Source organism: Ranitomeya imitator, chromosome 2 (genome assembly GCF_032444005.1).
Source record: "Ranitomeya imitator isolate aRanImi1 chromosome 2, aRanImi1.pri, whole genome shotgun sequence".
Classification (NCBI taxonomy): Eukaryota; Metazoa; Chordata; class Amphibia; order Anura; family Dendrobatidae; genus Ranitomeya; species Ranitomeya imitator.
Genome location: NC_091283.1, coordinates 120,101,093 through 120,113,119, shown reverse-complemented (window position 1 = coordinate 120,113,119; position 12,027 = coordinate 120,101,093). Strand labels below are relative to the sequence as shown.

Sequence of the window (12,027 nt, the reverse complement as noted above, 5' to 3'; positions counted from 1 at the left end):
GTTTTTGCAGTGAGGACAAAAAATAGATTTGTGGACAGCTGTATGTCTCTACTATTCAAACATCTGCCACTACTATATAAGTGCTCATCAACTAGAGCAACTTATCTGGATTATCTGGATAAACATTTAATCTCTTTTCTCTTGCAGATCTCTCTCTGGGCGAATAGTTGGAGGAGTATGGTGGTTCTTCACTTTGATTATAATCTCCTCCTATACTGCCAACTTAGCTGCTTTCCTTACAGTGGAAAGAATGGTGTCACCCATTGAGAGTGCAGAAGATCTGGCTAAACAAACAGAAATAGCTTATGGCACTTTGGATTCTGGATCTACCAAAGAATTTTTTAGGGTATGTTATGTGTTTTTTATGGAAATACAGTTTGTTCTCTCCGTGTAGCCACACAAACTATATAAATCGGAATTGCATGCACTGTATGTGATTACAACTTCTGTGCTTAAAATTATTCTAAGGGTGTTTCTTTAGTTCTTCTGTAACAGGCATGTATTTGCATTCATGTATACATCGCAAAAAATCATAATTTGCTCTGCTAATTCTACACAAAATCTTAACATTTGAAGATCATGGTGTTGATATTTCTCAACCAAAAATGTGTTGCCATAATCTGAAAAAAACCTACATTTACACGATATGAACTACATGTGGATCCAGATGTTTGACTGGTGAAGCTCTTTTGAGACACTGTTAAAATCCCAATTTAAAATTACTCATGCAAAAGTTTCACAGTCTTATGTCTTGTGTAAGATTAGGACCAGACAAATGGGATCCCATCTTTGTTCAAGGTATACTACAGCGGGTCAGAATTACTAATGCTATCGAATACATACACAGAGTAAATTTAGACAAGACCACCTGAAAAGTTTCGCAGTGGCTCATGCCAGACAATACATTTTGCATATTTTGACAATTTTACCTAACCTTGTACCCATCTGGTTGACTTACTTTTAGACTCTTTTTGTGTCTAAATTTTGGTACATGGTGCATCTTATGTCACTCCCATTTCTGGCTACTGCTCTCTACTGCAAAATCACACGCTTTTTCAAGCGAATACATTATAAATAGGTTTGCAACTAAATGTGAGAATTTGCAGAAATAACATTAATAATGGGATCTTTTTTCACCAACATTAATGCACCATCACAAGAGTGAATGAGGCTTAATTTGTTAGACTATTTTTTTGTGAATAACATTTTGTCACATGGTGCATATTAAGCCACATCTATTTCATGATCCAGGCCCTCCTGTAAAACCACACCCCTTGTCAAATGAACACCTATTAAATAGGTCTGTAACTAAATGTGACAATTTGCACTAAAATTCACCAACAATTGGAGCATTTTTCACCAGCGTCAAGGCAAACTCACAACAGTAAATGTGCCCTGATCTTTTTGTATTGTATGTTCTGGCCATAGTTTTTAAATATAACTTCTTAAAGCTCACTAGAAAAGATCTGACTGCCTTCTCCAAATTTGAAAGCTAGTTTTGTAAATGTGTAAAATGATAACATACATGACAACATATGGCATGCACATTTCTAACAGCAATGCCTTTGTGGTTGTTTCTTTCTCATTTTTTCACAATATAAAATCACTGAGCTATGTATGAAAAAGAAATGCTATTCACCTATATTGCCTCATGGATACTTCCACCTAAACACCAGTAATATCCATTGGTGTCCTCGGCAGTATAGCAAAGATCCATTTCTCTATTTTTTACTCCAATGTATGAAACACTAGCGCTTCCGCTTGAATGTATTAGAGCCACTCTCACAAAAAGCATCGGCAGCCTATGCATTCAGAAATATATGAAAATAAATCTCTACAGATATGAGTGCGCTGATAGAAACTTTTCAAAGCTGAATAATCAAATACCAAATCAATTTCAAATAACCTTGTGAACACATTAAAATGTATTGTATGAAAGAAGCTACCATCCAATAGTGTTGTTCCTACCATAAATAAGGATCTGTTATATAGGGATCTCTGATGAAGGAGATTGTTTTTATTCAAAACGCATTGGATGAATTATGTCCAGTAAGACACTCCTTAGACTGTGGTATGACAATCAACTGGCAAATGAATCCCATGCCACCAGCTGAGGCGTGATGGCAGTTCATATCTTTTCTTGCTCATATTTTACCAGAAAGAAACAATTTTCCATCTAAAAGGGTTCCAATTATATAAGAGATGAATTAATGGTAGGAACAAATCCAGTAGATGGTAGCTTCTTTCATACAACACAATTTAATGTGTTCAAAAGGTCATTTGAAATTCATTTGGTATATGATTATGTAACTTTGAAAAGTTTTCATTAGTGCACACATTTCTATATATATATATATATATATATACATTGTAAAATGAAAATTAGTTGCTACGAAATTACTTTCCATGACTGATGAATGACTTAATATATTCTTTGCAGAGATCAAAGATAGCAGTCTATGAGAAGATGTGGTCATACATGAAATCAGCAGAGCCTTCTGTGTTTACGAAAACAACTGATGATGGAGTCGCACGTGTTCGGAAGTCTAAAGGAAAGTTTGCCTTTCTCCTGGAATCCACAATGAATGAATACATCGAGCAGAGGAAGCCATGTGACACCATGAAAGTTGGAGGCAACCTGGATTCCAAAGGATATGGCGTGGCAACTCCAAAAGGCTCAGCATTAAGGTGGGTGGAATAATATAACAATATCTGTGTTGTTATAGTATTCCACCTTCCCTGATGTGTTGTGTTGTTTTTTACTTTCTTGTGAATGTTTAAGGTAACATGATTTACTTTTAACATGGCAGGATGGTAAATGGTATGATTTAATTTTTTCTTTTTATTTATTTATTTATTTATTTATTTGTGTGTTGTCATTCTGTTCATTATATTTTTTTTTATTTTTTTTTTTAAACCAAATGGCTTTTTCAATTTAAAAGGTAAAAGCCACATTTTAATTACCATATGCTCAATGTTATTTGCATGATGTGGTGTTGTGTTTATTACCCTAAACAATTCCACCCCTCCCCCATCCTGCATTTTTTTTAAATGTATACTATGTATACTATTCCCCTTCCATAGCACAAACCACCTTATTATATTTAGACTAGTATTTGGTATTGTTAACTTTATAGCTTTATGTGAAACCCTAGACAATTTGTCCTCTTGTGCTCCTTTTTTTACATATTACAATTCCTTAGTAGAGATGTGCGATTTTTCGCTGAATTTTGTGAAATTCAGGACCAATCTACTTACATAAAACATACTTACAGAAAGTATGGATATATCTAAGGATTAGCAGAAGACTGGACACTTATGTTTATCTACCTAAATCACTTTGTCATAAATTGCATAGAAAGACTATATTGGAGAATATTTTGATATTTCACCATAATCTGGCGAAAATATTGCATATAATATATGATTGTTGGTTGCTTTATTTTAAGAAACCAAACATTTTTAGTTAAGGCAAATTTACTTAGAAATTTTTTTTCAGAGAATATTTAAAGACTTTCGCACAACTCTATTCCTAAAAGCCTTTTGTACATTTTCTTACAAGTTATGTTTTATCGTTTCAAGAAATGCTGTTAACCTGGCAGTATTAAAACTGAATGAGCAAGGACTCTTGGACAAATTGAAAAACAAATGGTGGTACGACAAAGGAGAATGCGGCAGCGGGGGAGGTGACTCCAAGGTCAGCCTCAATGTCACCACAATCGGGTACCTTAGTCAAGAGTAATCGGCAAGACTGTTATTTCGGTAAAATCAAAAAAAGGCTAATTGTTAAGGAAGCATTAACCCCATTGGATTGGATATATGTTATACTCGGAGTAGCTCTGGAATTTACACTCGTAAGAATGGTTGGTCAATATCTATCGATGCCTTTTCCACTCAGACATTGGTTGATTACATAAAATCCTTTATGCAACACACTCTTCAGCATCTTGATGAGGGTCAAGGTGTTGCTTTATCTGGATCATACTCATTTATTGACAATGGTTTCTGGTTAAGACGCAAACCCTTATGAATCTGGATACAATTTGGCAATAAGTCTCTCACTTCAAAATGGCATCACACTGAAGCATCAGGCAATGAGGGAGCACCCCTGTTCCTAGACAACATATAAGGCCAGGACATAACAAAATAAGTTGCAATTGCAATTGCCTGAAGTTTATACTATTACTCTTCTTTCATTGGCAAGTATATACACACCAGTCCTGACAGTGACTGATGCCCAGAACAGATTTAAGTGGCCAAGCACAATATAATGCCACTTTAAGTAGTATAGCTTTATTAGAGTCTGCAAGTTACAATGTCATTTAAAAAAACATTGGTTTTAATACCACTGAATAGGAGAACTCTAGTGGTGATTGATGCTTTTGCACAGACCTGTTCAATTAGGATACATCAGTCTTGTGAGGATGTGGCGTGGCTCATGGCTACAATTTTGTTTTTATAGTGAAGGAGTCAAGCAAGCTACTGCTTCATTCATCATGAGTTCTTTCTACAAAAGTAATGAAAGTAGTGTAAAGGAAACTACAATCAGTACACGCTTGCCAAAATTTGCTCATGAACCCTTTGAATTGTAAATTTCGGAGGAATAAGTTGGTGCTATATAAATAAAAAAAGCGATGATTATTATTATCTAAAAGTAATGTCGCTAGATGAAGATTATAATTATTATTTCAACATGCTCCCCTATTAAAGAGATCTGTGTTTTTATCTGTAGTGCTTGCAGAGTCTCAGAAAAATGATACAGGCTGATTAATCAAGACTGGCCTAGCGCAAAATCGCTCTACACCAAGTACACAGTGCTGGATTCATTAGGAAGTGCACACCACTTAATAAATTTGGCCTCTCTAGTAAGTGGTGCGCGCCTTTATGTGCTGCACCAAAAATGCTACTCCAGTAGAAAATAGTGACAGATTTGATGACTATGACAGGGGGCCATGTCACCGGGACTCCACCTTAGCTCCACCCATTTAAGTACAGTTAAACTAAAGTTGCATGAAAACGCCAAAAACCTCAATTTTTGAGCAACTTCACGTTGCACAAAAATGTTACAAATCTTCAAAGCTTTTACTACACGTTTGCACTTCTGTTGTGTTAAAGTTTTGATAAATTGGTTCCGACTCCCGTAGTTTTTGAACACATATAGAAAGAGACCTCTCAATCAAATCGAGCTCACCTGGAAAAGCTACATCGTAGACTCTTCTTCCAATGCCCAATGCATTTTTTTGAACTACAGCATTAAAGGATAAAACCCAAGTCTCTCTAATGAGGTAGTTTCTTGGGGTTCTCATACTGCCCATGGTTTTAGGCATCATGAAAATGTTGATAACTTTGAAGTAAGTTTAAAGCCAGTTTCTCAGCTGAGATCTCGAGTTCTTTCGCTGCAGGACCATCCTTTAACTTACACACATGCACTGCACAGTTTATGGATGTTTTGAGAGCACTGAGGAGTTTGTACTGGGAATAAAGACCTGATATTCATGTAAAGCAGCCACTGTCTATAAAGGCTGTTGCAGGACTATATATTGATGAGCAAACCTTTAAATAGGGCAGAAAAGTGTGCTAAGTGGCAGTCTAACACCCAGAACCTCCTCCAGCTAGGAAAACCAAGGGGCCATGTAGAGTTAAGCAGAAATAACAGGCACGGTCAATTATATTGAGGTGCCTTTATGCCTAGAAAGCTTGTTTAAAGAGGTTTTATAGCATTAAAAAAATGGTTGCTTTCTGCCAGCAACATTGACACATCTGTCAATGGATTATGCCTAGTATTGCAGCTCTCTGCCATTAAAATTAGTGTGATCGATCTACAAAATCATGCAATATTTCAACAAGTGTGTTGCTGGTTTTGGAAGAAAACAGCCTTTCTTTTTCTAATACTGTACAAGCCTTTTGAGACAGATTTAGAAAACATTTTAAAAAGTGAGATATACTTTGATGCATCCAATTATATGAGTGTACCTTCAAAATAATAAGCTGCAGGGTGTTCAAGGATAGTGACATGTTTGATTACAGAACAATAATGCAGATAATTATTATTCAATTAGTATTAATTTACTATACATGTCTCAGTGGAAAAGGTATCTTGGCTAATCCATGCATTAATTCTGAAAAGTTACTTAATACTAAACCACAGCACCCCACGTACGGTGCCAATTTCTACTTTGTTACTGTTATTCCTTTAACAGTGTGTGCCGATTACTCAAAGCGATATAGGCAGGACCTGGTAATTTAGTGTCACTTGTAGTGTTAAAACTAAGGTGATATTCAGGTTACCTGCAGTTCAAGATCTATGTGTCCAGGGTCCCTGCTTTATCGCTTTGTATAGCATAAAAATAGTTATAAGATTGAATAACATAAAATAACATAATATAATGTTATTTATGTTATTTCCCACGTGAAGAACTCCAGTAAACCTTGCAGTATTGAAACTCAGTGAACAAGGCATCTTAGACAAGCTGAAAAACAAATGGTGGTACGATAAGGGTGAATGTGGAGCCAAGGACTCCGGAAGTAAGGTCAGTCGCAGAAGGTCTTTTGAATTGATTAGAAGTCCCATTCTGACTCACCCTTCATGCACACAGTTTTCTTTTTTTTAAAGCACAGTCCAACAATAGTAATAAGCCATTAACCACTGATAAAACAAGAAGCGCAGTGTCATCTCTTTACACTCAATGGGGAAGATTTACTAATCCGCTATGATCCCAGATCTTAATATTCTGAATCTAGAATCATCAATTACATCCAGCAGACAAAGCTTTGCAAATAACAGGGTATTACAATGAACACATCTACAGGGTAACAGTAAGTAAAATGGAGTATAGAGTTGTTTCATAAATGTAAATGGTTGCACTACAATTATCTAGCCCAGGGGTCCCCAACTCCAGGCCTCGAGGGCCGCCAACAGTGCAGGTTTTCAGGATTTCTTTAGTATTGCATCGGTGGTAATGTGATCATCTGCACAGGTGATGATTCCAACCCCTGTGCAATACTAAGGAAATCCTGAAAACCTGCACTGTTGGCGGCCCTCGAGGCCTGGAGTTGGGGATCACTGATGTAGCCCATACACAATCATATTTCCTGATATTGCACATTTTCTACAATGGGGTAGAATTACTGAAGTTGACTGATCCATGTTCAAGGACTCAAACTATTTAATTGATTTAATTTACATCAGATTTCACCTTATTTTCTTTATTTTATCTTATCTAGTCACTATTAGGATTATTTTTATTCCAGAGAAAATGTTCAAAGGTTATGATGAATTGGCAAATTTTGGTGCATTTACTCAGGCGAATTTCAGGCTGTTAATCGAGTACCAATCAACTATATTCAAGTCAATCTGCAATCATTTACTGGACTGTGTTCCAAGCTGACGATCAACGATCAGGATGGAACAACTGCCAATATGATTGTTATGGCCCCATAGAATTCTAACCTCAAAAATTGGACTGATAATGCACCAACAGCATGACAAATAAAGGGGTCCACCAGATGCATATTCTTCTTGTACTATGATGGAATCTGTGAGGTCAAGCATGCACATTTTTCTTACATTCGGATACGACCATAACATGCGACATGCTCAAGCAAGGAGGTTTTACGCCTCCCATATCTATATCCAGGAAAAACGTACAATATGTACAAAAAAAACTGTTTAGCTTTAAAAAATGGGAACAATAGACAATTTGTCAGACTTTTTTGAAAAAAAACCTGTATCATAGCCTGAATAAAATTTCATACAATTTCCTTATATTTTACTTAAATGTTATTTGCTCAACCAAAATATTACGCTACAGGGCATTTATCACAAATTAAAAACACTTCTTTTTTATTGGGAACTTATTACCTACTTCTTGCTGCCCCCTCTGAGTGCTACAGGGTCCCTGATCTATGAACAGTAATAGTGAGAAAGCGATGTATGAGCCAGGAAAAGATGAAAATCTTGAATATACCAGACTCCTGACTCAACAACACTATACAATAAATAAAATGTAGGTTTGGCCAAAACTACAGCATATTTCTGCATAACAGACATGCTCATGATATCAATGTGCCTATAACTAATGCATGATGCTCAGAGAGGACAGAATTTGATTCAATTGTTTCATAGTTCTAATTTCATTCTATGCATCAACAGGAAATAGTATATAACAGAGAACCATTAATCAATATTAATTTTGAATAGAATTTTATTTCCACTGCAATTCCACGCTAAATGGGCAGAAAAAGTATAGCTGCACAACAAAGAGTTATAATGGCCTACCATTTTAAGTTGTAGCTTCTGGTTATTAGTATCCAAATGGTGGTACTAAAGGGCAACATCACGTGAGTAAAATGGATATAAACACTCACTGTTGCTCACTTGCCGGACTATTTACCGTACCAGTCGTAGCTGTATAATACAGAAAGGATGTGGAAACCACAAAAGAGACGACCAAAAAAGGTAACTATAATCAAATAAAAAACTCTTTATTAAATACACATGTAAAAAGTACTATGACATAAATAGAACAAATATGGGGAAATGGTATAGGTCACTATACAGGTACTACCCTATAACTACCAAGGCGTGTGGGCCTAGCACTGGCTCTCTATATGGTGTGTATAAAGGATGTAAATATGGGAAGAAAACACCAATATAACGGGATGGCTAAAGTTTGTGTAAAATACACTACATATACCTACTCACTGTGCCCTGGAACCAACGGATGTATAATATATAAGTCTCCATCATGCCCATAAAAATGTAGCACACATATATAAAGTAAGGCCCAGAGAACTTAGAAGGCTATAAACGTCCAGGATGACCGCTGGAACCATGCTCATGAAACATGGAGTAAACCAGTAAACCAGGTGAATAAAAAACAATAGCCATACCCGAAAGCACTAATCCCGGCACCAGGAGGTCAACCAGGGAGGTGCAAAAGCACCCATGTGTATAAAAACAGATAACATAGTACAATCTCTATTACCTGGTCCTGGGCGGTTAGCGGGTGTATGCCAGATGCGCGGCCGACATGTCTACCCGACGCGCGTTTCGGAGCCGTGGCTCCTTCATCAGGGGCGCACCCCTGGTTGGCCTCCTGGTGCCGGGATTAGTGCTTTCGGGTATGGCTACTGTTTTTTATTCACCTGGTTTACTCCATGTTTTATGAGCATGGTTCCAGCGGTCATCCTGGATGTTTATAGCCTTCTAAGTTCTCTGGGCCTTACTTTATATATGTGTGCTACATTTTTATGGGCATGATGGAGACTTATATATTATACATCCGTTGGTTCCAGGGCACAGTGAGTAGGTATATGTAGTGTATTTTACACAAACTTTAGCCATCCCGTTATATTGGTGTTTTCTCCCCATATTTACATCCTTTATACACACCATATAGAGAGCCAGTGCTAGGCCCACAAGCCTTGGTAGTTATAGGGTAGTACCTGTATCGTGACCTATACCATTTCACCAAAAACAACACCTACCTTGTCCATCAGTTATGTCTAATATCAAAGCTCAATCTTAGGTTTTTCAAAAAGGTAAAAATGGATTGAAACTAAATAAGAGCAAATGTATTCAGGTGGAATTGAATTCTCGAATTTGACAAAATTTAGCATTTGCCCAACTGCAGATTTTTTTGTATAATTCCCTTCCATGTGGATTGAGCAAAATGAAAGCTGCTGGTTAACATTTTGCAAAGCAATAATAGAACATTAAAAGGTTATAAAAATGTAAAAAAAAAAGTATACTTATACTCTCCAGACCCCCACTCCTCACTGTTTTCTGTTCCTGTCTCATAGCATCTCCTGACACCATGACCGCTGAATTCCCAGTTCTCTGCCTGCAGGCCAAGATTGCAGCTCGGATGAAACTCTGCACATGCGCACACTAGCTCACGGCATTCGACATAACATTAGGATGTCATGACCTTCTGCATGTTTGAGCAGAACTATTCCAAATCTCATCAAAGCTGGAATTCCTGGCCAAATGTGCAGAGGTCTGGGGACTCTGTGCTCATGGCAGCGATCTTAAGATGTGATGAGGACTGGAGAAATGATGTGAGGAACTTAGAGGCCAAATGGGTGAGTAGTAAGGTTAGTATAATGGTTTTTAAAAAATTTTTACATCTTAAGTTTATTATGCTCTTGCTTAATTTTTCAGGAATATCTGTAGCAACAGTCAATTAGAATTGGAATTTTGCCTGTTCCTCTCTAATTAAAACATTTTTCAAAGGGTTTTTTTTAAACAATGCCACACCTGACTACAATTCTAATAAAGTTAATGGGACTGAGCTGCAATGCCACACACAACTTGTGGATATGTTTTGGATTGTTTTTGGAAGAAGGCAGCCAAATATTTGGAATATTCTCTGTGATTCAAAGCTATCTTCTATCCATAGGATCGGGAATAACTTGCTGATTCCTGGGGATCCAATCCCTGAATTGCCCTTCAATCTAGAGATTAAAGCTCTGCAGAGCCCTGCCCAAATGGAGAAGAAGTTGAGCATGCACACCTTGGTTCCATTCATTATATCTCTTTGACTGCTGGAATAGTCAAGCACTGTACTTGCCTTTTTCTGATAATCTCATAAACAATGAATTTAGTGGAGGCGTGCATACTTGACCTCCATTTTCTTTCAGAATTCTGCAATGCAATATTCTTCAGGTCATTGGTCATATCTCCAGTGATTTGCAATTCATCTCCTATCCTCTGCAAAAACAAATCTTTAGCTATTCAGATTGATGAAAATTGATTGCCCATTTTTCTACCCATGTTATCGCAAAAAGTGGACAATACTAAATAGGCACGAGGAATGTGAATACATGCCAAGCAAATGCCATGTTTGCAGACGGTAAGAGAAAAGTAGATAGCACTCTGGTAAAAGTAAATTTCTTTTGTGAACTTTATTCCTTGAACTCATGATTAAGACATGAAGCTGGGAAGTGGGATTCCTATGGGACAAGTGGTCATTTCGCATACAAATGACACTTCAACGGGTGCAGGTACCCGTTGAAGCGTCAATTGGAAGCAAAACGGCTGTTGTCCTGTAGGAATCAGGCTCCCCGGCTCCATGTCTTCCTTCGGGCTGAGCACCTCTAAGTCATGGTGTTGGTAATCTGCTAGCAAGTATCCACTGATCACAACTTAAGGTATGCCATCTGAATAGTGCTGATCTTTCATCTCTTACTCTGTGCATCAAATGCCATATTTGCTGGAGTATGGATGTAAGGGTTGGTGGAACGCACTAAGTAAATATGAAAATAAAGTGCGTTCGCCACCTGGGGTCCACAGTGCAGAGATGGCAAACTGCAGCTAGGAGACAATGGCGAATACTAGCAGCGAGCATAAGTGGCTCGCACTGAGTTAATGTCAGTCAGAGGAGAAGCACGTGGCTGTGCCAATTGCACACAGCGACGGAAAAGGAACTGTGTTTATTGCCACACAGCCGCAGAGAAATATGGCGCTAAACGCGTACCCTGTTAACTTCACTGGAGTATGCAAGCCGCACTGGGGCAAGGGAACAGGTGGTAGACTCCAAGCACTCACAGAACTCTTCTACGGAGGGGACAGAATTCTAAAGGCACTGAGCCTGCCCAGAGCACATACAGCCGAGTCCAAACTACTGTTAGGTTCCTCACACACACCAAACATAAATGATCTTAGCGCACCGACGTGAGCGCCAAAGATACTTTTTTAGTTTCTGTCAATCTAACAGGACCTTGTTCACTAGCCAATCCGGAGCCGAAACAGGATCTGAGCATGTGACGGACGACCACCAACGAGAAGTCGTCCCACGAGCATGCTCAGTAGAGTGAAACCTGGACTTAGTCTCAGGAGTGATCGCGGTCTATTATTGGTTACCAAAGCGAACCTGGGAAGGCAGTGGTAAACATGCTCACAGGCTGGATCTGAGCAAGATGCCAAGACCGACATCTTTGCTGAACAGCATCCACTGCAGTGCAGAGAGAGAATCCCGGCGCCTAATAATTTATTTCACGTATTGTTTTATTACAAATTTATGA

At 37.9% G+C, this 12,027-nt stretch overlaps 1 protein-coding gene across 3 annotated transcripts in view; it reads left to right on the top strand.

Moving 5' to 3' along the window:
* GRIA3 (glutamate ionotropic receptor AMPA type subunit 3) overlaps nt 1-12,027 on the top strand; it is a 512,289-nt gene that overhangs the window by 492,941 nt on the left and 7,321 nt on the right. Inside the window, exons 12-15 of one of the 3 annotated variants that reach the window (XR_011317998.1) lie at nt 148-346; nt 2,441-2,688; nt 3,583-3,697; nt 6,416-6,530. Coding sequence is in view for 2 of the 3 variants with exons in the window: in XM_069747185.1 (XP_069603286.1) it covers nt 148-346; nt 2,441-2,688; nt 6,416-6,530 (562 nt within the window). In the remaining variant the exon portion in view is untranslated. The remainder of the gene's footprint in view (nt 1-147; nt 347-2,440; nt 2,689-3,582; nt 3,698-6,415; nt 6,531-12,027) is intronic. The other 2 variants (XM_069747185.1, XM_069747184.1) reach the window with 2 other exon arrangements.